The 27105-nt window shown below is 43.6% G+C and overlaps 1 protein-coding gene across 3 annotated transcripts in view; it reads left to right on the top strand.

Annotated features, from left to right (window-relative positions):
- Positions 1-27105, top strand: part of abr (ABR activator of RhoGEF and GTPase) — a 114173-nt gene that overhangs the window by 60202 nt on the left and 26866 nt on the right. For all 3 annotated transcript variants that reach the window (XM_070982432.1, XM_070982433.1, XM_070982434.1), the window contains 10 exons: positions 3301-3353; positions 4439-4579; positions 5397-5518; positions 8955-9123; positions 10240-10359; positions 10506-10581; positions 10708-10812; positions 14201-14275; positions 19233-19330; positions 19429-19560. In XM_070982432.1, the coding sequence (XP_070838533.1) occupies positions 3301-3353; positions 4439-4579; positions 5397-5518; positions 8955-9123; positions 10240-10359; positions 10506-10581; positions 10708-10812; positions 14201-14275; positions 19233-19330; positions 19429-19560 (1091 nt within the window). The remainder of the gene's footprint in view (positions 1-3300; positions 3354-4438; positions 4580-5396; positions 5519-8954; positions 9124-10239; positions 10360-10505; positions 10582-10707; positions 10813-14200; positions 14276-19232; positions 19331-19428; positions 19561-27105) is intronic.

Below are 27105 nucleotides of genomic sequence, written 5' to 3' on the forward strand. Positions count from 1 at the left end.
AGTTAAGCAGCATGAAGCTGGTTTCGTATTCCCTCAACGAATCCGTGTTTGTCAGCACCCAGGGCAGCTGCTGTGATTACTTTTTGTATTGCGGTTCCTTAATTACCTGGCAAGGCAGTCGAGGGATTTCTCTTGCTCAGCTCTGAAACTACAACTTCCTCTGTCTTTTCCTCCCAGATTTCTTTGATCATGCTTTCTTCCTACCTGCCTTTCTTCCCTGTACTCTGTGTTGTTCCACATGATTTACCTGCCCTCCCCCCAAATGAATGTTTTGATGCTGTTTTGTGTGTTTTCTTCACTGAAATAAGTCAATTTGTCAGACTTGTTAAATTATTGTAAAGCTCGCTGTATCATCTGCCTGCCACATCCTAATGAATGGCAAATAGCAACACAAGTACTAAATCAAACAAGCATCTGACATCCTGTTTTACATGTAAATGGAGACTCCTGCTCCGCACCGCTAGCTCCTTTTCTCTCTTCCTTAATCCTTATATGCCCTCTATCTATCTGTCATTCTGCCTTCTTTATTTCCCCTCTCCTATCACGCACGTTCTGTCCTCCACATCCTCCGACATGGCTCTTGCCTAGCATTTGTAGCTGAATGTCTTGCCAAACACCGAAGGCTGAAAGCTGGCAGTTCCTTTGTCCTCGCTGTATATCTGTGCAATGCGTTTGTTGCGCCTGTTCAAAGACTTTGCCCACATGGTCTGTCCCCTCGTTAGCAAAGATCAACTATTTGTCTGCCAAGTAGTCAAGGCGACCTTGAGAACAGGACCAATCAGAGGCACCTCGCTGTGACAGGTCATCGACTTCCAATAATCCACCGCTCTCTCTCTCTCTGTGTCCTCTCATCCTCCCTCGCCCTGACTCTTGACTGGACTTTGAACTTCGCTCCCCTACCTCCAGAAGGGATGCTCCAAAAACATGCAGCTACTGCAAAAATCATCAAGCATAGGTTTTCACACGTCAGCATCCTGGCATTAATCCATATCCTGTTTTTGATTGTGTTCAGGATATGTTTCCCTGGTATGCCTCGTAATAAGATTCTAAATATCTCTGCATATATAATTAGAATGTAACAAAAAAGGAGAAGAAAAGGAAAAGAGACGAAGAAAAAAGGTTCCTGATCACTGAGCGTCCTAATAGCTAGCATACTGAGGTGTCTGAAAAGCTCTGAAAGGTGTTATCGAGGCCTCTGTAACCTTTATATGACCTCACCCAGACTGAAATATCTCAACATATAGCTTTATTCATGTTTCGTGCCAATTAGCCAATGTTAGCATGCTAAATATGGTAATTATTATCATATTTGTGGCCTGTTTAACATCAGCATGTTAGAGTTGTCATTGTGAGCATGTTAGCATGCTGATGTTAGCATGTAGCTCAACCATAACGCACCATTATACCTAATTACAGCATCACAAGGCAGCTATCATGGCTGTGGACTCTTGTTTCCAAAAAATAAACAATAGCATTTCAGTCATCCAGCTCATGTACTCATGACTTTTACCACCAGCTAACATATTAGTAGTGGCAACTTACATGTCCTCTACTAGCATCTGATACATGAACTTGTAACCAAGGAAACCTGTATTCACCTCAACTTTCCTGAAGTGCCTGTTCTTCAGCCCAATACAAACCTGCACACGCACGTAATTAGAGGTGTTCACGGGCCTTGTAGTCAGTGCAGGTGTAGCTAATCCTCCAGGAGGAAGCGGTATTAGCTCAGTGAACCAGGGCCCTTGATGGAGGCCGCAGTATTAATGACCAGAGGGTGGAGAAACTTCAAAGAGCATCAGCAATGCCCTCTAGAAGATTCTCTTTGGTCTTATACAGTAGCTGAGTGTGTGCGGTATGTACATTTGAGCATATGAGAGTGCGTAAAGTTCAATATGACCAGCCTTATCAGTAGATCTGAACCCTGTTCCCTGTGGGTTTCTGCTCTCGCTCTTTCATTTCTGTTAGTTGAAAGAGGAAGGGAGAAGAAAGGAGACTTTAAAAGTGAGAGCACTGAGACAAGAGGAGGGAGATTACATGACTCCTGTACGTTTGAGAGGAGCGCTGTTCACTGGTTTAAACAGATAAGTGGAACATTGGAGGGGAAGTGCAGCACTGTTTCTGCCTCTGTGTGGGAGCAGGCCTCTGTCTGTCTGTGATCACCTGCCCTGCATACAGAAGGCACATCACTTCCCTCTGTTTCACTGGGCTTGCTCTTCTTCCCTTCACTTTAAAAATCAGTTGCTGTAAGTCTTTCGCTGTAATAAATGGAGATTAGCTCGATCACTGAGTGTAACATCAGCCGTCAGCTGGTTTCCAGATTCCTATACCCTTTTGGTTTGTTTCTATTGCATACCCTTAACGTTTTTTTTTTCCTTTTTGAGTACACGTACAGAGCAACGTTATTATGCTTTTTTTCTATTTTTTTTTTTCTTTTACAATTCTCTGTGACACCGGTGGCATTATTATTTTGAGACCTTGAGACATTTTTGGCATTTCATTACTCGTCTGGCAACCCAGAATAAAAGTCCTCTCCCTCCCCCCTTGTCTTTTTATACATCTATATGTGTGTTCGCCTCTAATTCAACACTCCTTAGGGATTCTCACTTTTGCCATCTTGCCTGCTGCCCATCTCCCTGTATGATCCCCCCCCCATTTCCTGTCTGTCTTTCTCTCTGTCCTATCTGAGTGATTTTCTTCACCTAGAGCTGTCATGTATGTCAGACCTGCAGCTGTTCACACCACCTCAGCAGCAAAGCCGTCCCATGGGGAAACCGGCCGAGTGTGGTGGTGCAGGCTTAAACTGTGATTTAGAGACAGGAGCGGTGGCTTTTTGGCACGTGTCTGCCTTTTTTTACATATACATGCTTTTTATGTGTCTTGCATTCCTTTGTGTTGTTTTATGTGTTTCAGAGAGACTCTGCATTACTGCACATTTAGTCTATTTAAATAACAATGAAATACGCCTCCTCCAGTGATCCCCACATGGAAACTGTCCTTTTGCTTGATCCACTTCACAGGAAGGTCAAAGGTCAGGTTCAGCCACATGTATTGCTAATAGACCATAAGTGTGGATGCTTACTGCCGTTAAGCTGAATCTCGTCAACCCAAGAGTGGTGTCATCAGTCTCACTACAGTTGCCACATTTAACTCGGTGTGAGCTGAGTGGGAGTGTTTATCCTTGTTCGAGCGGTGGAACTGTGACCTCCTGTGTGTGTCTGTGCGCGTGTATGTGCACGTCTGCGTGTATAGACTTGTGTGTAAGCGACAGTGACTCACAGCCTTTCTCTCCTCTCCCCACAGCTCTCCTTTACAAGCCGATTGACCGTGTTACCAGAAGCACCCTGGTCCTTCATGTGAGTACGCAGCCTCCAGTCTACACGACTCTTTCAAGCCATTTCATCGTGTTGCTGCTGAATTTTCTAAATGTAGTTTTTAGAAACTCCATTGTATTAGTATGTAATCTCTGAGACGGTTATCTCAAGAAATGGCAAATGTAAGCAGTGGTGGAAAGTACATTCACTTTTCCCTCATAATTTTGAGGTACTTGTACATTAATATTTCATTTTCATGCTATTTTATACTTCTTCTCCATTTCAAATGAAATATTCTGAAATATGCTCCGTTTATTTGCCAGTATTAGTTACTTTCAGTTAATTTGCATGAAAAAACAGATTTCAAGCTTATGAAATACAACACTAGGTCGCACCAGTGGTTCATAACCTTACTGGCTTGTGACAGCTTAGGTCCATCCTTGGGAGTAAAACTTTGACTCTTGCACATCTTAATTCTTAGTTAGCTGCTTTCACAGAGCTAAAAAGGTCAGTGCTTGTTTTTAGTTGTTTATCACACTGCCCTCCACGCCTAAATAAGCCTGCCTCTGTGGATGAGTTATAATCAAGTGGAAACTGCCAGTCAAGCATGCAGAAAGGCCTGGACGTGTTATTTGTTATGTTTCAGAAGTGCATTGCATGAATACGTTTGCATAAATCCGAAAATCAAGATGCCAAGTGCATCCAAGGCTGGTGTGAGCGTCTCTACGAGGGTCATGTTCTTGTCATGCATGCTAATTAAGAGGCGGTGAAAACTGGAAGTGTTGGTTTTTGGAAGATAGAAGGCGGCTCGAGCCTCTGTTGTCTGCTGTCCTGTTCATCACTCTGCTCTCGTGATGAGAGCAGCTTCAATAAACACAAGGAAATGAGATTTTCAGAGATTACTTATGTATTCAATAAGAACGCTGTGTCTGTGCAGTGCAATTATTTTTTAAAAAAGAAGACAAAATGAAATCAGAACTTATGCTGGGAGGGTTTTTGTGTTAGAAGAAGAAAGTTCATTTCTAACGATAGGCATAAATAAGGTCAAAAGGACATTTTTATATTATTACATACCAACAGTTATTTCTGCATCTATCTTACCACGTGTGCTTGTGCCTGTGTTGCAGGACTTGCTGAAACACACTCCTAAGGACCACCCAGACTTCCCCCTCCTGCAGGACGCTCTGCGGATATCTCAGAACTTCCTCTCCTCCATCAACGAGGAGATCGACCCTCGCAGAACTGCTGTCACTACGCCCAAGGGAGAGGTGTGTGTGATTATGTGTGATTATAAGTGTGTGTGACTGTGTTTATCTCTTTTTCTCTAAGTATGAATGAGATTGCTGTTTAGAAACGACATTTAAATTACCTGCAAGTAAGTGGATAGAGCCCACATACTGTACTTAGTTACTATGATAAATAGAACAGCTTTAGATGCTGCTGTAGTTTTTTCCCAGTGCTCTCTGGTTTTTCATTTTTAGCTTGTTACAGCTGAAGCAAGAGCCTCATGTAGGGATAATTGACTTTGAAGTTTGGTGCTGTGTCATTCAGTGCAAGGAGACTGTTCTGCATGTAGGAAGGAAGCCGGTGGTAATGCTCTATATGCATCCTCTGACTGAGGTCTGTTCAAACTGTTCATGTCTTCATACCCAGTCGTTTCTTTTCTTTGCCTGTAGTGTGACATTGTGTGTGTTTGGAGAATGTTTTAAGACTATGCTTAAAACCTTTCCAAATTTAAAATCAGACAAATTATATAGAACACATTTCATACAATTAGAAGTGCTTCTAACAATGGTAATGTTTACAGTCAGTGTTCCTCACCTGTACACACTGTGTGTATCCTAATGTGCTCTCTACTGATTTAGCATCACACTCTTATAATCCTGACAGACTCACAATGTGTAAGCACACAGAAAAGAAAGATCAAAATCAGTGCAGCAGAACACATTTCACACATGGTTCTCCTCTCTCAAAACCTGGAACCTGGCTTACCCACAATGCAACCTGTCTGCAGACAGCTCCACATTATCAGCACTGTGCTTGTTTGTGGCACAAGAAGTGACGTCAGGTGTTGTCTTCTCTTAGGCCCGTCAGCTGGTGAAGGATGGCTTCCTGGTGGAGGTGTCGGAAAGCTCCAGGAAGGTACGGCACGTCTTCCTCTTCACCGATCTGCTGCTCTGTGCCAAGATGAAGAAGACGGCTGTGGGGTGAGTCCTCTTCACCTTTTCCTCTCTGTAAAGAGTATCCAAGCAGTGTATTTCCACCAGAGCCGTTTGAATGTGCACCTTTGAATATCAGCTCTTTCAGGATTATCCTCTCTATGCTTCCATCTGCATGTTGTTCATTTTCCCTTCCATGTCAGGGCAACAGAAAGGATGACACCAGCTTTTTACAAAAGATCCTGCCTTTCTTTCTGCTGCCGGCTCTGCCAAGCAAGACGGCTTTTTGTAGCCTCTCTAACAGAGAGACAGACTCGCGGGCATTTTGCCGCTGGTATTTTGAAAAGAGTAGCAGCCAAACAGTACATGGTGAATATAAAGTGAGGATGAAGGTGTTTTTCAGAAGAATGTGTAAGCACAAGCAGAGGATTGTGTGTTTCAGGAAGCAGTCTGTTTGAGCTTTGTGTGTGCGTGCGTGTGGCCTGTAGGCAGCATGCTGGGTTGTCACTCCAGCCCATAATAGTCTAATTTACAGGTCTGGTAGTTATGGCAACACTATGGGTTCCTTCAAATGAGAGGCGGTGCAAATGACACAGACAGTCGGTGAATGTCAACCAAAATAAGATCCAATCAGGCTAACAGCTGCCGCCATGCTGACGAAGCGAGCCACAGTCAATCCCATAAATGTGACACTTCATCTGTGGACGTGTGTCAAGCCTTTAGATGCAGGAACACACACACACGTACAGTCGTGTTTCCATCACTTATGGACACATTCATTTCTTTGAGATTTACCCTCAACATAACCCTGAAGTCCTCACCCTAAAATTTAATCATTTACATCATGGGGACATTTGTCTCTACAGCAATACACGCTCTCTCTCTCTCGCTCTCTCTCTCTCTCTCTCTCCCTCTCTCTCTCTCTCTCTCTCTCTCTCTCTCTCTCTCTCTCTCTCTCTCTCTCTCCCTCTCTCTCACACACACACACACACACACACAGGTGGAGCAGAGCAGCCATCCAGAAACTCAGTCACCTCGGATTAAATCACAGAGGGTCCTAATCCCATTGTAATCCCATGATTACTGATTATCTAACTTCTATCTTATTGGAATTAGTCAAATTTACATTGACTCCAATGTCCCATGTTCCACTTCCTGAATACATATTTTATCATTTTCTTGATGTCTGTTTTGCTGTTGTTATTGTTACTAAAGGCCTAGGATATTGGATATGATTATGTATTCATGTTCTACTCAGTTATGTATCTAACTTAGCCCCACTAGTGCACTCTAAAGAAAATGAATGGATGGTCTGTAAAACAAAGAGATTTCCCAAAAGACTACAGAGCATTAAGACGCAAAATGTTTGATAATGGAGGGAGGGGCAAGAGATCAGAGGCTCGGGTGGCTTTGAGGTGTGGAGGATGAATCTGCTTGGACAATAAAGAAATGAATAGCCCATCTTTTCTGTGTTGCTGTGGATATGCATTGAATTGAAGTCCAAACTGCATCAATTTGGTGTTGTTTTTGCTGTAGCTGAACAAAAGTGTCCAACACAACTTTAAATGCATTTATGAAATAATTTCCTGTTAGTTGCGCACTCTTGTGCTGTAGTTTCACTGGAATTTGCAATACTGAATAGTTTTCCATCCATCCATCCATCCATCCATCCATCCATCCATCCATCCATCCATCCATCCATCCATCCATCCATTTTCTCCCGCTTATCCGGGGCCGGGTTGCGGGGGAGCAGTCTGAGCAGGGACGCCCAGACTTCCCTCTCCCCGGACACTTCCCCCAGTTCTTCCGGGGGGATCCCGAGGCGTTCCCAGGCCAGCCGAGTGGGAAAGACCCAGCGTGTCCTGGGTCTTTCCCGGGGTCTCCTCCCGGTGGGACATGCCTGGAACACCTCCCTAGGGAGGCGTCCAGGGGGCATCCGATAGAGATGCCCAAGACACCTCAGCTGACTCCTCTCGATGTGGAGGAGCAGCGACTCTACTCTGAGCTCCTCCTGGGTGACAGAGCTCCTCACCCTATCTCTAAGGGAGCCCCGCCACCCTGCAGAGGAAACTCATTTCAGCCGCTTGTATCCGGGACCTCGTTCTTTCGGTCATGACCAAAAGTTCATGACCATAGGTGAGGGTAGGAACATAGATTGACCGGTAAATCGAGAGCTTCACCTTTCGGCTCAGCTCCTTCTTCACCACGACAGACCCGTACAGCGACCGCATTACTGCAGCGCTGCACCGATCCACCTGTCAATCTCACGCTCCATCCTTCCCTCACTCGTGAACAGGATCCCAAGATACTTAAACTCCTCCACTTGAGGCAGGAACTCTCCCCCAACCTGAAGGGAGCAAGCCACCTGGGAATAGTTTTCCCACACGACCAAAGAGCTCAAGATAATTTTGCTGTCTGTGCAATGAAATTTTATACACATTTTATACACACTTCTTGATGCTCTTAACTGAGGATTTTGGACGTAACAGTAAGTGTTTTTTGTTTCCACTATGGATTCTCATTATGAAGCTGCTCAGGTTTCCATCTGATGAAGGTGTGGCTCTGGTAATGAGTTAACTGAGCAGCACACAGGAATACTAATGAGAGTCTCATTAATGACAGTGCACCTTCTCAGCACTGTGCTGAGCCTACATCGCTGTCATTAATATAACTTTCTGATGACATGAATAGGCTGAAAATGATTTCTTGTTTTAAAGTCTTCAGGTCAAATTAGTGCAGAGGTCAAAATAGCACGCTTTCCAATAGAAAAGTAATACATTTGTAAGTATGGCCTTAAATTGCAGTGCTCTCAATTGACCAATTTTTTTTTTTCTTATTATAAAACTGGGAACATTAAAACTTTTTTGTTAAAGCAATGTGCATCTTTGCAGCTAATGTCTTTACACCAAAGCATAGTCACAAATTCAGTTAGTCCAGAGATTTGTTAATTATGGCATCTCAAATCTTCTTTAAATCCTGACATCTATATTAATCCATCTTCTGCATTTTAAGGTGCACATATTCACCACCAGCTAGTTACTTATTTGCACGCACATTAATAGCATACTGGCTGTTATGGCTGGCTTCCTTATTCTGGAGATAAGGGTTATTAAAGGTTAGGGTATTATGGACGTAATTGACATACAACTACTTCCTTACTTTGTATTAATAAGCAGTAATTAGGAAGTTATTGAGGGGAACCTCTGAGTTAATGGCTTAGTAGTTGTACAATATGGTCATGCAGAATAATTATTAATAAGTGCTTTATAATGACTAATAAAGAGCCAGTATGCTGCTGATGAGCAACTAGTTAATAGTGAATATGTGTATCTTAATCTAAAGTGTCATATAAAGCTTTTGCTCTGTAAGTCTTTATTGTTTTGTGTGTCCTTAACAAATTTGTGATTGTATGAACAGAGCCAGGTTTTATTGTGATTCTTTCTGACTGTGTTTGGTATCCTTTCCCCTCTTTGTCCATCTGCAGTCGCCATCAGCAGTATGAGTGCAAGTGGTACATCCCTCTGGCAGACTTGACTTTCCAGACCCTGGATGACTCCGACTCTTGCCCCAGTGTCCAGGTTCTGCCCGAGCACGAGATTGAGGAGATGAAGATCAAGATCTCAGTCTTGAAGAGTGAGATTCAGAAAGAGAAGGTAATCCTGTTGGTTTTTACTGACATGCGGAGCCAAATATGATGTATTATTACAAGAACAAAAAGAGGATTTTGGAGCTATTATTGTACGGTGTGTTTAAACATATATAGAAACAGAAGAAATATTTGGTGCCAAGGTACAAATTCAGTCCCAGAAACCTCTCTTTTCTGAGCGAGACCTTCCAGGGTTCCTTAAAATGACTCTTTAGCTCAGGTTTTATTGGTCTAAGAAGGACAAACACATACAAGTGACTCAGGAAGGAGGCCATCTACTTATTTATTATGGCATATGCAGAGTTTCATGGAAGACTCTCTCACAGGAATCACTGTCCCTTTAACGCTACACCTCTGTTTGTTTTAGAAGGGGTCAAGGTAAGGTTGCAATTGTGAGAGCGTAAAAACACAGACAGAGAAGTGAAAAACTCAAAAACTTCAGAAATTGCATCACCCTTTCTGGTTTACTCCTAAACCGAAAACAACTTGAAAGGAGAGGCTGGAAAAAGAGATGCTGCGAGCCTCCCAACAGTTCCATATATGTACACCCCCGCGCCTCTGGCTGAAACACATTGAAGGCTTCAGGAGCACAGAGTTCCTGTTATTCAACTCTCACAGTGGTCAAGTTGCACACCCAGGGCACAGCGAGTGACCACGGCTGGTATTTGGAGTTGGAGGAGGCCAGCGCAGTGAGAGATTCAGCTGATTATATCCAGGCTCTGACTCATGGCTTCCTGGTGAGGGCTGGGAGGGTGTGTGTATTTGTTTTCCTTCAATACTGACAAGAAGCTGAGATCCTTGAATTATATATCAAGACTCTGAGCATGGTGCTTTCTGCCAGGGGCTTATTCACAGTCTTTCCTGGAAAATAGGCGCACAGAAATAGACAAAGAATTCAATAAGCCTTCACAAAGCTGATAAGAACTGACAACACTAATGAAATAGTAGTTAGAGAACATTAAGTTGGAGTTTTAATGTAACCAGAGAAAGCTGTGTAATCAATATCAACATTTAACCTGATAAACATTTCCCTCTATCACTCTGTTGATTAATTTAGCATCAATTTCGGCGCTAAATGAGATTCTCCGTGTGTGTGTGTGCTCGGTTGTTTATGTGTGTGTAGAAAGCACCGAAGGGTCAGAGTCGCGTGGAGCGTCTGAGGAAGAAGATGAACGAGCAGGAGTCCTGGCTGCTCCTGCACTCCCCCACCATCCCCTTCCGCATCCACAACAAACATGGAAAGGTGACTGTCAGTTTCTGCATTTGAGCAGCTGCACTGCTCAACTCTCACCACTAGATGGAGACGTGCATCTGTGTGACAGATGAGATTTTAAAGTCAGGTTTTTAGCGCAGTTTGTATCTAACAGTGTTTTTTCTGTGTGTATCCAGAGCTACCTGTTCCTCCTCTCCTCTGATTATGAGAGGTCAGAGTGGAGGGAAAGCATTCAGAAACTCCAGAAGAAAGGTAGCACCGGCCTTGAATAGAGCTTCTCTATTGGCTGCCCTTAGAAACACATTTAAAGCCACTTTTTACACGCTGTAACACAGAAGTGAAAGTCTGAGTCCGCATTGGTTGCTGTGTGTGTTTCAGATCTCCAGGCATGTGTTTTAAGTTCTGTCGAGCTCCAGGTTCTGACCAGCTCCTGTTTCAAACTCCGAACCGTCCACAACATTCCTGTCACCAGTAACAAAGATGGTAAGAAACACTCACATACAATACCGTCTTTATTCTTCTCCTCCTATGTTTGCATGCTTTGTGTGTTTCTCTTGCTTTCTCCTTTCTTTTTCACAATCACAAACACACAGTCTCCCATTGCTCCTTCCTCTGCTTTGAGTTTAAATTCAAACACAAAAGCGCCTGTTACACTCTCAGCACAGAAAAGCCACATAATGAGAGAGGGGGCTTTGCAGGAGAGAATCTAGGTTGCAATATGTTTCTCATCTAGCTCGTAGCGGTCAATGCCACGCAGTGTCGGCGGTGGCCTGCGCCGAGCAACTCCTATATGTTTGTTTTTGCTCCAGATCTCCACGTTGCACAGCTTTCAGAGGCTGCTGGTGACATTAAAGCCATCTGGTCGACCTACTCTGATTTCCCCAAATGCCATGAGGGTCTCTGCATTCACATGCACACACAATACACATGCATTACCACAGAGCTGACAGAGCGCTCGAGACACGGAAAGGCACGCTGCCTTAATCTTTCTCTCATCCCGCTTCTTATACAATGGCATCTCTATGCAAGGCAGCCATTATTTTGACATCCAATACCTTTAAAGCGGTGATCACAGAGATTCTTGCTTTTTATTTTAAATCTGAATTCTGGCGAACTTCAAGGGAAACAAGAAGTCACTGCTGGAGTGCTTTCTGCTCTGAAGTTTTTCAGTTACCAGCTGAGCAGTGAAGTATAGAACTGTGACTTCTTATTTTATTTATATCCCAGGGAGATAGATGCTTTTTTTTCTTTTGTGCTCGTGCTAATTACCCCGTTCCATCTTTAATTATTCAGGACAAACTACAAATATAAAACACGTCACTTCCATATGAATAAGAGGCAGCAAGTCCAACATTTTATATCACTTTGTAATTTATTTCAACATATGTTTCAGATATAAGATTGAAGTTTTAAAAGGCACAGTCACACACTCTGCACAGTTTAATTAAGGCAGGCTGGGTGTCTGACATGCCCATTTAGGCTGTGTTCAATCAACATTCAGCTGATCCCAGTCAGCTGTGGGTTACACACACCTATTACATCAATGTCCATCAAAGCAGCATTGAGCACACAATTAGAAGGCAAATACAAAGAGTATTGCAAATGTTTTTACAAAAAGCAACCTGCACGGCTTGGTAAACATTAGGGGATTAGCCATCATACAATACATACATTTAAACAGAATATCTGTAAGAAAGGTCTCAGCATATTGAGTGAGCATATTGGTGATATTTCTTTGAGGAACATGAAATAACACCCTTGTTTCTGGATGTGTAAAAGTTGAACGTGCTCCACATTTCTGGTATATAGTTCCATTCTGTAAAGGACATAAAAGAGTCTGTGAGGAGGTCTTTGGAGGAGGACGATCAGATTTAATCAGCGAATCCCGCAGACTGATATTCCCATTGAAAGACATGATGGGATGTCACACATTTGCCAGTGTATACCCCCCGTATACCAGCGTTTTGAGTTCTTTGTTGTGAAAATCCATTCACAGCTAAGTACCATTGATCTGCTGCAAATCAGATCTGACCTGAATTTCATTTACATGTTTTCAGTAGTTTCATATCCTACGACCTCGAGCTTCTCCTTCATGTCCACAGTTTTTCTCTGAAAAGCGTCACCCCTCTGCACCTCTTTATGTCAGTAGTTTGTTATAATGTGCTTTGGCGGACTGCAGGAGGTTGTCACTTATATGTAAACCTGCTGATTTGATTAGAATTTCAGCTTTATGCTGTAGAACAAGTCTGTCATATTTCTTCAGTTTGTTTGATACTTTGCTCTTTTTCCCAGAGAGGTAATACCTCTGCGTGTTAAAACAGAGCCCCGGCCCCACGTCATGAACACGCACTGACGCACACACCTCAGTGACATGTGTTGCAAGAAGAACAGCAGGGGTTTAAATGGAGACCAGCTGGTGAAGGAATGTTCTTCATAATAAAGAGGATGGATTATATTGCAGAGAATCTTAAACACTCACACCTTCGTTTGACTTATTTTGGTGGTTCTCAATTATCACATATTAGTTAATGGATTTCCCCAGTTTATTGTTGAAGTTAGATTGAAAGAAACAGGCACTTAGGCCACCTCGAAGCTGAACCTTTGAACCCTCTCCCTGCGAAACTCTCTCACTTAGATGCAGCACACACACATACACATATTCACTCATGTTTAACCCCGGAGGGCTGACTGCTCTCGTCTCAGCTGCCTACAGTAGAGCTCCAGACAGCCCTGCAGCCCTCCATTGTAGTTTATTTACCAGGAAACAGCCAGGCTTCACAGGCTCAACCGAAGCAAAAGTGTTTCCATCTCATGTGTCTGTTGGCGGGATGGGGGGTATATCAGGCCACCCAACAAACGTCCGCCCACGAACCTCCACTCAGTGGCCGGCTCGCTTGTTATGGCGGACGACTGTGCTTGTTGATGTGAGGTCTGATCTCTATCTGACCAAAGGTCTTAATAACAGTTAATTTTCACTTAGGTCCTCAAATCAGTTATGTTCCTCAGCCATTTCCTGCTGCTTTGTGTTCAAGCCTCGGCTAATGTCATCTGAAGTTTAATGCGTCTCTTATCAAACATAAATTGGTAGCTTGGGGTGAACAGTTCTCGGAGTGGACCTTAATAATGAAGCTTATCCACAGTTTGGACCACCCAACCTGACCCGCACAGAGCTTAGAAGTAAAAGTTAAAATGTTGTCAAGACAGAGGACTCATGCTCGAGCATCTTTGTGTTCCTAAATCTCTCTTTTCCCGTGGGGTTTGCTCATTCAAGTGTTTTAAGTTGGATTCACCGAACTCTCGCCACTGCACTTGTTGTAAATCCCTCACTCTGGTCTGTTGAATGCCACATGCTCATGAAGAGGTGCACGTTCATGAGATTAAGGCCATCTCGTCATTTAAGGCTGCCTGTTCTGCTGCATTCGTCCAGCTTTCATTCACAAAAATGTTACCAGAGAGAAAAAGACTTTTTTTTTTTTTTATTCAGCAGACAACAGCATAACATTTCCAGTGTCAGTGGTGGTATTTGGCGACCTGAAACAATTAGAAAATAAGAACAGTACAGCTAAAATATGAGCAGAACAGCTGTAATTCCTCAAACATGGAGTTTTTCAGGTGTGATCTGGATGAGAAATGTGATTGAAATGACATCAACAGATACAGTAGCACTCAGTGGTCGATTTCTTTCTGTTTCTATCTATGAATCTGTTTCATATCTGTGTGATGTTGATGTGCAGATACAGACAAGATTCAAGCCTTAATTTGCAACAACTGTTTGTTTTTGCATTGTTTTATGTATCTGAACTTTTAATACAGTCTGTCACCACATTTCCACGAGGAACTGGACTAATTGCTGCGTGTGCTTGTTTTCCAGATGAGGAGACTCCTGGCCTGTACGGCTTTCTGCATGTGATCGTCCACTCTGCCAAAGGATTCAAGGAGTCAGCCAGTAAGTCAGCCAGAAACAGCTTTTCTTCTTCTTCTTTTTTACCACTATTGCACACGCTTTGGCTCAGCATCCCCACATAGCTTCTGTGCCTATACGCGTCTGCCAGCAAAACACATGATCCAGTCAATCACTGCAGTCCGCACATGCAGTTTCCATCATGCGGTGGCCCAATACTAAGATGGCCAGATGGATGGATGGATGGACGGATAAGAGCACGGAGGACAGGAGAGAGAGAAAGAGAGAGTCTCAGAGGAGGAATGGAAGCCACAGTGGAATTTCCGTGGTTGTTTTTATTTAGCAGGAATCACAAATGACACAAAAACACTCAAGACACAAAGAAAGGAAAGAGAAAGAAGTCTAAAGCCGTGCGCAGCAGATGAGGACAACTTTGAAAGTGAACTGCTGGCAAACATATTGCTCCGTGTCTCTGATATTGGCTGCCTTACTGAAATGTTCCTTTGTATTATAATGTGAGCAGATACAGCTTCGTGTGTGTGTTTATCACTGGTCGATCGTGATGTTGGCAGCGCAGCATCAGTAGTGGACGGCTGGTGCCACGGTACACTGTGTGGTACACCGTGCCCTGTTGCACAATCACCAGTTCAAATATCAAAAATCTGGAAAAGAGACAGAGATGAAGAAATGTGATTTCCTCAGTTACCATGACAGCCTTTAGAACGTGAAAGCTGGCCCGCTAGAATTTCCTGGGTAATGGATTGGAAAGCTCTCTCCTCTGAAAGCCTGTTTGATCCTCGGTGGAGTGAGGAGAGCTGAGGGGCTTAAAAATCAAGAAAGACTGTGTGTGTTTGTGTGTTGTGGGCGGCTGCGTGCGTGTGTATGTGTTTGTAGAAGTTGGGTAGTTTCACTGGTACAGTTTGATGTAAATGCATCCAGTGAAGCGTATAGAGTTAGGGTGGGGCATGCATGCTTTGGAGGTAGTGTGGTGCAGATATGTGTTGTTGTTCTTCAGGGTCACTCCGGTGGTGATAATGATGGTCATTACAGAGGAATTTAGCCTGTTTCATGGAAGAAGACGCTGTAGCTGGTGTAATAATTTGTCCTAATAGAATAAAATGTCCCTGAATAGTTGGTCCAGAATTGCCTCAATGAATTCAAATGTATGCTTGAGTTCAGATTGCAGCTCTGCACCGCTTCATTCAGCTGTGTTCACAGCTCTCTGTGTTCACCGGCTGCACCCACAGTGCACCAGTGCTGCCACGGAGCACCTGTGTTTTTAGGTTGGGAACGTGCTGTGTGGGGGATTGTTTTATGTGTGTGTGTGTGTACATGTGTGGGTAGTCAGGTGTCTACATGTGGGAGTATACTGGCTGTGCCCATGCTGCTGAAATGAGCGAACCGTTGTTTCCACTGCAGCTGCTCATCATCGGTAAACACTTCAAGAGAAGTGCAAAGAGCTTATTAACACTATTATGTTCTCATTTGATTAATACATTTTGATTTTCCTGATGGATGATTCAGTTGTGTTGCATTATTAGTCACTTCAAGCCTATGTGGGACAAATTGGAAATATTTAGCAAAATGTTAGAGGTGTGACAGTTTGTGTCAGCAGTGTGTTTCTCATTTTTCTCATACATGGCTGTTTTGAAGCCCAGAGATCATAGAGCTGATGGGAGACATTATGTTCAAAATGCTGTTTCTTCTGCCTGTATAATTCCCTCCACTGCCACAAATTACCAAAATTACACCATTTCCTCCAGATGTGGTATAATGACTGGATGAAATCTGCCTTTGTATGTAGATGCTGTGCGGTGTTGTTGCGTAATTCAGCCTGTGTGTGCTGGAGGTTCAGCTGCGTCGCTGATGTCTCCTTCACTGTCTCTGTTTAAGTCATTTCTCATTGTGTTGTCTTCCTCTTCAAGCCACGTGTTCTGCGTGAAGATTTTGAAGCAGTTTTACTCTCTCCTGCATAGTAATGTGCGTGTTTATAGTATGTGTTTTCCATTGATGCGCATTTGAAACGTGTAAAGACTTATTCAGTGATTCAGATGGTTGAGTAGACTTGTAATCATCAAGAACAACTTTTTGTTCGTTTTTCATTGAAAAATCACATAAGCTGTTTGTAGTTGAGTATCTTATTGGAGCAGCTTATTTTTGTCACAACGATCCCCCCCCCCCCCAGTGGGAAAGGGCTTTAAATTCAGCCCAGGGCAAAGTAGTTTAACTGGGTCACAGAGGAGGGATCTGGGAGTGGAGCATCTCCCAAAAACTCTCAGAAACAAACAAAAAAACAGTGGAAACATGACCTAGTAGAGAGGTGGAAAACAGTTTATTTTTGTGTTTGTGTGAGTGTCAACAGGTGACACTGCATTGTTCCCCCTATGTGTGTTCAGCAGCTGCTCATACTGAGCACAGCGGCAGTAATATGCAGTCAGTTGCATCAGCTTTTCCAACAGCACCTAAAGAGATTTCAGGCTCATTGATATTTGATATATATGGCTCATATTAGAACAATAGAGCAGTTACCAGCTACCATTTTTCTCTGTCCTACGCTGGAATCACTAAAGTTTTCATCACTTGCCTCTCTTCCCATAAAAAGTAAAGGCAAACACGTCCGTAAGTGTTCACATGCTCTCATGACTGGTGTGATTTCTGCGTGTAATCCAATCCAGCCGTGGCTGCATGCGTTCCCATTCATTGCTCGCCTTGCTTTTACTAGTTTTCTCCTTCTGGATTCTATGAAGGCAATTTGATTATGCCTGTCCCCTCCTGATGTTGTTCCCTTGGAAGAATATTTTCTGGTGAAGCCTTCAAGCTAAACATGCAGACGGTGAGCTGCTCTGGTGGCTGTGACTCGTAGCTGTGGAGACACTTAATTAGTTTAACTGATTATCACGTCTCTTAATTCTGTGAACCTACAGTTTGACCCGGCATTCAACACGGCCTTGAGCAAACATTAGCCTCCTCTATAAGAACACACACACACACCGCACAGGCTGCAGGCTTCCGCTGATTGAGATGGAAAAGGATGGTATCCATTAACCCCTGCATTTAGGGGTCATAGACCCCATGCTGACCAATTTATCCCCCTCATACTTTGAGGCTGATGGTGACCTGCCAGGAAAATGAAAACTCATGGAGTTCCAGGCCTTTTTTAGGCTGTCCTACTTCTCAAAGCCCTCCTGGATCCACTGCAAGGACACAAAGAGACCTCTCTAAATATGCTCTCTCTGGCCTTGTTTGAATTTTAGGTCTGGGCACATAAACCTATTTCAGATTGAGAGGAAATCAGCTTCCAGAGAAAACTGGGAGCGTCACAGGAATATGAATAGACTCTCCGCTTCTCCATAAATCACACCAATGTCTCAACCAAATGCCCTCACTACTTTTTGAAACTGAATATCAGCTGTTTGCTTCAGTATAAACTGGCTGGATCAGTTTTTATACTTAAAGTCATCCCATCTGTTCACAGAGGCTCACTCTCACAGGTAGTTTGTGGGATGTCAAACCAGAGGTGACGGCCACGAGCTGTTATGCCTCCTATACGTAGCGGAAGCGTACGATAACTGCTTCTCTTCATAAATATCCCCCAGATGGTCGCGCTGAATTCTCCTCTGCTCAACTTCCCTCGTACCACCGCCGATAATCTCTTCCTCATTGGGAGTAATTATGCCAGAGCCTTTCAGGATGCTGGGAAAACAAACAAAGAAGGAATGAAACCAGATGAAATGAGATTCCATTATACTGTATGGCCCTGTTTGGGATAGTCATATGGCTGCATATGTGAATGCTTCATAGCTCGCCCAGCTGGTATGCTTGGTATCTCTCCATAATGCCACACAGACTGTTGTTTTCAATGATGCCACTGCTTTTGATGCTGCAGTGCGAACATATTCTCAACCGTGTGTCTATACTGTATGTATATGAGATTCAACCACTCCCCCGCGTCTCTGTCTCCCTCGTCCAATCTTGGCGACTCTCTCGGTGAAAGGTCGAGCAGTACATCCATCCATCATGCTGTCAGATGGAGGTTAACCCCAGGGACCAGGTCCAGGCTGCGGGGATGTACTAAAGACACTTTATAGACAGCCGGTAGCGAGGTCTGCAGGAACTTCTACAACAGCATTTAAAGAAACACATTAACAGACTTAATTGCTCTGCGAGACCTGAGTGTGAGCTGATCCCAGGGGAGTGGCGGCTGTGGCGTGAGGATGTAAAGAGCGGAGGCAGGGAGGGGGGTTTGCTGGTCCTGAACATGTACACAGGCAGGAGATTGATGTCTTGTCAACTGACTACTACTACTAACATATTGACCATTTAAAGGGCTATTTCACTTTGATGGAATGTAACCTTTTTATCTTTTAAGTGTGCATTCATTACAGATCTGATACGACAATTATTCACCTGATGTCATTGTGTAAACAAAAAAATCTACTCTCAGCTTCTCAAGTGTGAATATTTTCTGGTTTCTTGTGATAGCAAACTGAATATCTTTTGGACAAAACAAGACATTTTAAGACATTTTCTTCACCACATGATGAATTGATCAATTGCAAAATTAATTAGCAGATTATTTGGTAATAAAAATGTTTGTTAGTTGCAGCCCCACCTGAGTAATACATAATGATCACAGTGGAAAGAAAATAATGAACAAGTAATATTGCTGGCCTGTAATTATGTTCATTTTTAATGAAGAGCCTTTGTCCATACAGTGACATCATTACCCACTAAAAGTCTTGTTTTAATGGCTGCAATAACTATTTACTGGCTGGCTCTTTTACTACGAGATGATTAAAAATGTGATTAACAGAGGCTTGTCATTTGACTTCACAGTGTTCGGTTGTACAGTTTATGTTTCCCATCATATCTTCTAACATTTCACCCGTCATACCACAATTGCAAAGCAGTTGAGAAATAGATGTTCACCCAGTGATTGTCAGTTGACTGCAAGGCTCCCGTTTTCATGATGGATCTGTCTGTCTTCTGTGTTTCCTCCTAGATCTATACTGCACCCTTGAAGTGGACTCTTATGGGTACTTTGTCAGCAAGGCCAAGACCCGTGTCTTCAGAGACACCACAGAGCCACAGTGGAATGAGGTCAGTCACCAAGACATCTCCCTTTACCGCGCCTTTCTCCATTTTTGTGAAAAAGCAAATACTTGATTCTCCTTCTCTGTATCTGTGTCGCTGAGCAGGAGTTTGAGATTGAGCTGGAAGGCTCCCAGTACCTGCGGATCCTGTGCTACGAGAAGTGTTACGACAAAAGCATGCTCAACAAGGACGACAACGAGATCGTGGACAAGATCATGGGAAAAGGGCAAGTCCAGGTAAGAGCACAGCCGCTCACAGGTCATCACAGAAACCTAGCATATTGAAAGAGAGACGCCTGTGTCCTCTTGGGGACTTTTCTCAGCACGTGACGCATTTTAATTAGCTGTCTAGCCTCGGCGCACAACGGAGTGGTTTTGTCATGGTGGCCTCTAATGATGCCGGCTGCATTAATAGTAGGAGTTTATTTAAGAGGGATTTCCCTCGTCTCGTTGTGAGAAATGTTTCTATAAAACTCGCTTTCGGTCTTGTTAACTTGATCCTGCCTACACAGTGGAATCTGTGGTTTGTCGGTATCAAGGCGAAATGCTGTCCTCCCTTCTGCATCATTGTTTAGGTTTTGCAGAGGAGTCATATTTCCATTTTTCCAGAACCCCTTCTGTTTGGAATCTGTTCGGTGAAGTGAGGCTTGACTCCTGTCATTTTCCCTGCAGTTCAGTCCAACTGCTGCCGTTGCAGTTTCCTCCTCTGTAATCGATAGAGCTTCGCCTTGTGAATTTGGGTCAGCTCCGAGGGTTTAGTCGCTCTTATCTTCAGGTCCTCATGTTTTCTTCACCTGATGCATGTCATTGCCAGAGGTGAGCTTATAGCAGGTTATTTTAGAACCTGCTTCTGGTTTTTAACTCTCCAAACTTAACAGAAAGATATGAATCATTTCAAATCATTCAGGATGTGTTTGTGGCTGCTGCACACAGAGCAGCATTTGCAGCTAAAAGCAGTATCAGTGACAAGTTGCACTGGGAATACAAATCTCCTGTCTAACATGGAGAGAAAGTGGGGCAAACATGAATCACTCTGGTGCCATTGCATTTTAAAGGAAAGGATGCATCTCAAAAATATCTTATAAATCTTCTGTTCTTCAGTGGGAATGTTATTTCCGTTGGATATCTTTCAAACTGTGTTTGAATGGGAAAAAAACACCCACGACATGTTTGATGCAGCATTTCCTGTTTGACACCATCACTTTCCATGCTTCCCCCCATTCAGTTTGATAGTTAGTGTCCTTCAGTGCTGCCTTTGACTTCCTCTGCGGAGCAAATGGGAATAAGAGTGAGTGTGCAGCACGCGGGCGTACTTCTCCTGCTCAACACTATCACATCCACATGCATCCTAATGCATGTAATTGGATTTACTCTTATGATGTCTCTAAAATGATTAATAGAAACATCAGATGATGGAACTCTATGAATAGTTCGCTGTCAATCTGTGTGTCGTGTGGTCGAAAATAGTCAAAGCTGACCTTGCCTTGCCTGTGTGATTGGGTTAAGTGGGTCAGGAGCCAGGTCCTGATGAAAGATTGGCTGCAATATGAGAGGATTTAAAACATAATTGTGCACATGCATGTGTGTATGTGTCACATTTGTTTCTATTTCTGCATGTAGAGCAGTTAAGGGAAAAAAGGTGGCTTTTATTTAAGCAATTGTCACAGTTGTCGTAATTGGTTTTAGCTCGAATCTTTCAAGCAGAACCATATGGAGGAATAACACACTGCTTGCTTCCCTTTTCATACTTAAGGGGAACCATCCCATCGTTCCACATGTGGTGCAGTGGTTCATCAACGGTTCAGCATTGTATCTTACATGACAGTAAAACCCACCCTCTCTGGTATGGCTGCCAGTCAGAGAGACAAACACGGCTGCTGTTGCTGTTGCTGGGAACATCCACTTCCAGCCAACAACAGCCAACAAAAAAAAAAAAAAAAAAAAAAAAAAGCCCAAATAAATACACCACATGTTTGCTGGCGCTCTGTGAGAAGGGGGAAATGGATATGGGGACAGAAAATGGAGAGAGAGAATGGTATGTTCTGTCCCAGACTCTGAGAGGGTGGGAATGCTGTGTGAGTGTGTGCTATAAAGAGGGGTGGTGGGATTGTGGGTGTGTTGTTGGTAAAGAAAGAGGTGGATGATTCTGAAAGAGAAACTGTTTCCCCTGATTATATCAGCTGTGGAGAGCTTGAAAGCAAAAATGCCAGATTACACACTGACACTGAAATGTGAAAACTTCATGCTTTTCCTTGTCATATGTGATTGTAAACTCACATTTGAGTTTTAAACTATCTGGAGGCACTGAAGGCCTGTATGCATAACCCATGAAACGTGATGTATTTCGCTTTTCAAGATAAACTTAACCACCGAAGTTGAATGTTCACTTCCGCCTGCTTGTAGTTTTGGTTTGTTGTCACTAAAACATGATGAAATCTTGGGCAAAGAGTGTTTCGTCTCACCGCACACGGTTTAGAGACATGGTGGGACTGGTGTTTCATCACATTCTGCAGATGTCTCATGTCTTATGGATATGGCAGCTGAGCAACCTACTGTATTGTATATTTTTGCAAAGGATAAGTGAAAGCGACATGAGTCTGCTCTACAGCCCAGAGTGCATACCCAAAGAGACTTCGACTTGGACCCGAGCTGTTTGCTTTCCTGGTGAAGCTGAGTTTAGAAGGAGCCTTCAATGTTTTGCTTTCCTCTCTGGAGACCCTCATGATTTATTTAACAAGCTTGTGGAATACTGACTGACCGTAAATGGGCATACTGGGCTGGAAGTTTTCTTTTTTTACCCGCTGCTGTTACTTCACTTTGTTACCGAATTGAAAGTTGATTGGTTCTGTCATCAGATGATGTTTTGATGCGGGTCAGAGATTTTATTTTAATAGTAACTTATAGGATTTTTGTATGCAGTATGCCCGTATGTGCAGGAGGTATATTGTTTGTGTTGTGCACCAGTGAGCACATGCGCGCGCACACCCACAAATGCAGTGGAGGAGAAGCATAAGAGAAAGGCGATGGTAGCTCGCTCATGTTTGCTTGATTGAGTTGCTTGTCCACAGGGGGAAATACCACTATTTATTTCCAGCCCTTCGCCCAGCTGACATCCTCCGAGCAGATAACCTCTGATCTCTCAGGTCATGCCGCCAATCCTCTGTCAAATGGCAACAATGTCGGGGTCACACTCCCCCATCTCTCAAACTGGCAACACAAATGGATTCTTAAATGTCTCTGAGCAGGCGATTTGAAAAATTGATCAGTATCAGCCCTCAAAGATGCCAGTTACAGAAAAGTGCTGCCTCCAGAATGACTTCTTTGGCATGTTGTCACTGATATTGTTGCTCTGTCGCCAGTGATTGTCCTCTGGCGATCGTACACACGATGTGACCTCAATTACAATCAGAAACTTTGATTATTTTCGCTGTCGGACGTTGACACTAGATTTTGAGAGCACTAATGAGGAGATGGATGTTTTTTAATTACAAACTCTTCAGGGTCACACTTGAACTGATAATATTTAATTGCCAGTGTGATGCTTCTCAAATCTCTGTTTGCCAGCAAATGGAAAGTGCAAACACTCTCCTGTTCTGCCTCGTGCGCTGTGCAAGTTCTCCCAAATGACCCGTATGTGTCTGCTGTAGCTGGCAATACTTGTCTTCAGAGGACCAGTTATGTAACTGTTTAGGTTAACAGCCCCAGTGCTTTGTGGAGCAGGAACACATCATATCACCCAGCCACAGCAATGCTTTCATCTGGTAACCCATCCCAGCCTCCCGTGGGCTCACCTCTTAGGGCTTTTATTGCTCGTCTTATCAGGGGAATGTGTGTTGTCTTTCATACACCCACCAGCACCTTCAGTCATTTAGCCTGTCACGCTTCTGAGAACTGGTTAGAAAGAAAATGGGATTCCTCTGCAAGTAAGGTGTTTTTAAAGCTCTAGATTGACGTTGTTTTCATAGAGCAGAGGTTATCAAAGTGTGGGGTGAAAGGGCCAGATGCATGCTGCTGTTCTCAAAACAACAGGAAGTTAGTTATTCGACCAGCTTACCAACACGTTCAGCAGTTGGAGCTCCAGCAGTGCCGTGACACTGGAGGAAATTAAGGTGCTTTAAAACCCTGATTGCAGCCATTTGCATCAGAATCCTTCTTTGGAGTCCTAGCTCAGCCAAATGTGAACACACAGACATGATACGTGTATTTTTAGATTCAGTGTGACTTAGAAAGAAATGTCCATAAAGACTCCCCAGACTCCAGAACTTGCCTGAGAATCATGATGTCTTTAAGTTTAATCAGTATCAGAGTACCCCAGTGACAGCTAGCCGTGCATCTATGGCCACACTGCAAACAGGAACGTCTCATAGCTAATTCAGCATACTTTAAATGCTGCCAAGAATAGAAACAAGTATAGACTAAAAAACAGGGCTCAAGGTGTAGCTCATGGCTAACTGACTGTCTCCATGGCAACATTACATTTCCTTTATTTCTGAAGTAAGACAAAATAATTGCAATTTATTTGAGGGTGGGTCCGCAGTCTGTCACTTAAGAGATGGCAGCCAACACCACGTGGTGCTGCACTGAATGTTGTCCATCTCATATGTGTGTCTGTTGAGGAACTGCATGTTCTCTGCAGTGTCCTGTTCTGCGCGCTGCTGCAGCCACATACGATGATCCTATTAGTCCTTGTGAGTCATGCAGCACCTCCAGTGATGTCCCCAGCTAAGAGACACCACCTAAACCTCTCTTCCCCCTCCTCCCCCTTCTCCTTCCATCATCCCCAACACTCGTGTGCCGTCCCTCTGCACAACGCTGGGGGTTGTTTTCATTGGTTTTGATTCCAGCGTTAGCAGTAACCTGATAGTTTTGAACAGCTTCCCGGAGATAATGGGAGCCAGAGAAGTTGGGCACTGCGAGCGAAAAGAGAAAGGGGTGATGAAGCTGTTTGTTCCTGGCAGCTCTTAACTCCCTCTCCAAAGCCAAGGAGCTGGACAGGGGTGCATGCATTAGCCGGCGTTACTGTAAAACTACGGGTGCAGAGGGGTTGTAAAGTTTGAGGGCGAGCATCTATCTGCACTCTCATTCCCACTTAAGAGCCAAAGCACTTTCCTAATGCTATGCACGCAGCATAGCGTTAGTTTGACATTTACATGTTACGTGAAGGGTTTATTGGTGAAAGTACTATTGTTTGGGCTAATAGCAGGCGGGCCATGTGGAGAATTGGTGGTGAAGCTTGTGGACCAGTGGCACACAGCCAGTGCAGAGAGTGCAGGCCTCAAATTCTGATCTAATCTGTCAGCACTCGATCAAAGATCATGCCAACAGCAGGCTGTCATGACAATGAAATATAGTCTGGTGGCTGCATTTAGTAATAAGTACAGTATGTCTGAAGTGAGTGAGGAAAATTTAATTTGGAAATACAGTGACAATATTTTTATCAGATGATGAAATTGGTAACAAAATCAGTTCAAACTGAAGATTTTTTACATTCTTTATATTTCAGTTTAGCACAGAATTAACACTGACGGGAACAAAATGATATTTTTTTTTCCTCTCATGGAGACTGCCCAGGACTCCCAAGTGATTATTTTTTTGTTTTGTTTTTTTCATGTAACTCTGTAAAAAAAAAGAAAAAGAAAAGAAAGGCTTGCCTCTGGGGCGTGCAGGGTGCTGGTATTTCATGTTGTATTTGTTTTGAACATGGAGCTCAGTGATTTTAATAAGGGTGTGTGTGTGTGTGTGTGTGTGTGTGTGTGTGTGTGTGTGTGTGTGTGTGTGTGTGTGTGTGTGTGTGTGTGTGTGTGTGTGTGTGTGCGCGCTCATGCTTCAGTGTGGAGGTATTCATATGAATTAGTGTCTAATAGATGCTGCCATCTATTTCGTTCCTGCCCCTGTCATTCAGGGCTGTGATCTGTCATGTTTCCACCCTACACACCCCCTGCAGCCATACACACTCACAAACAGACACACACAGAGCTGTCAACAACATGAACAAATGGGACTCTGCTGTGTGTGTTCAGCCCCCCTGGGGACAAACCAGACTCACATACACACACAATGGGTGATGGACTAATGCATCGTCAATGATATCAATCACAGCCTGCTACATTACCTGGAGTTTAGTAGCCTGCGTCTCCTTTGTCTGGCTAGGTGTGTGTTTGTGTGAGGGTTGTACATGGATGGAGTGTGTGCATTCATTCAGCTGCTCATGCTCCTCGTTTCTCTTTCCCTCCTAAACCCACTTATTTTATTTATTCTTAATGTTCCCTATAGTTTTTTTTTTCCACTCGGGTTTTTAATGAACCTCATCCCTCATAGCCTGCCCGTGTTTGAGCATATGGTGCTTTTTTATTGATGAGTCCCAATTAAGCCGACTTCCTCATCAGACGATCCTTGATCAGTGGAGCTGATAGCAGCGTTTTGATGGATTTTTAGTCTTTCCTTGTCATCTTCCCACAAAGAAGCTCCTCCGTCACAACCCTCACTCAGACAGCCTTTGTTCCCACTTAAAGCTTCCACTCCCCGCCACTCGGGATACGCGTGCCCTAAATAACTACATGCACTCCTGTAACGATTCTTAGATCATGCAAACGTGCAGATACCCACTTTTTTCTCTTTGTGAGTGGCACAGGAAAAGCCCCAGACCTGCCAAATCTAGTTTATTTGTGAGTCTGAAGGCTAAAGATAGGTTTGATCAACATTTGTCAGCCAGCTTGAGTTTTTCTTGGAATCAGGTGATCTAGGTTGGCAGGAAAAGGCAAAAATGAGGAATTTCAAGTTTTGTTATTGTGCCATCAAATAATATGAGGAGGACAGCAGTAAAATCAAATGTTGGTGTGCTGGACTGTTCTGACGTTCTTTATTCCTGCAGTGTGATGAAGTGGCAGTCAGTGGTACGATGTTAATCATGAAGAGCAAGTGGCCAAGAGTTGGCTCCACGTTGACTTCTGCTTTCAGCCTGTGTAACCTGCTCCATCATTACTTAAATCGGTAACTGGCGTTGGACAAAATGAAAGTCGTTAAAATTTACCTCGAGGGAGCCATGAATGTCTGAACCGAATTCATCAGGATGCTGAGACATTCACAAAAAGCCAAACCTGTCAACATCATGACACAGGAGGAAGAGTCGGGGTATGACCAAAGGCAGTCAGCTTCAGCCTGTGGGGACCGTGGACATCTGTACAGAATTTCATGGTCACCCAGCCAATAGCTGTTGGGATATTTCAGCCTGGACCGACTGACCGACCCACATTGCCTTCCCCAGAGCCAAACTGCTTATGAAACATTATCGGTTGCAGATTGGAAAATAATGAACAAAATCTTGCTAAATTCTGAATCTAGCCGCTGATGAGTAAAGAGATGCCAGAACTGGTTAGAATCTCAGCGGCTGGACTCAGTACAAGTCGGAGGCGTCGGACAGACTTTTGATTCAAGCAAGGATAAAGAGTGAACTATGAACCGTGTAGGAAGAGCAAAGCAGAAAAGCTTTGCTGTAGCGCTTGGATGACTGGGGACCCCGTGAAAGAATAAAGTAAGAATATAAAAAGGCCATTTTAAGGCTACAGGATCTCCATGTGACCTCCTTTACATCTCTTTTTCCCTCGCCGTCCCATTTATCCCTCTCTGTCTGTTTTTTTCCCAGCGGTGAATACAAACACTGCTCTCCAGCGGACCTCAGAGAGGGAAAGCTAGCTTTGTAATTGGTCCTCATTATAACATTACATAATGTTTCAGGGAAGTGTAAGGGATTGACAACAGATGTATGATTCCCTACCACGAACA

Source organism: Chaetodon trifascialis, chromosome 16, assembly GCF_039877785.1.
Source record: "Chaetodon trifascialis isolate fChaTrf1 chromosome 16, fChaTrf1.hap1, whole genome shotgun sequence".
NCBI lineage: Eukaryota > Metazoa > Chordata > Actinopteri > Chaetodontiformes > Chaetodontidae > Chaetodon > Chaetodon trifascialis.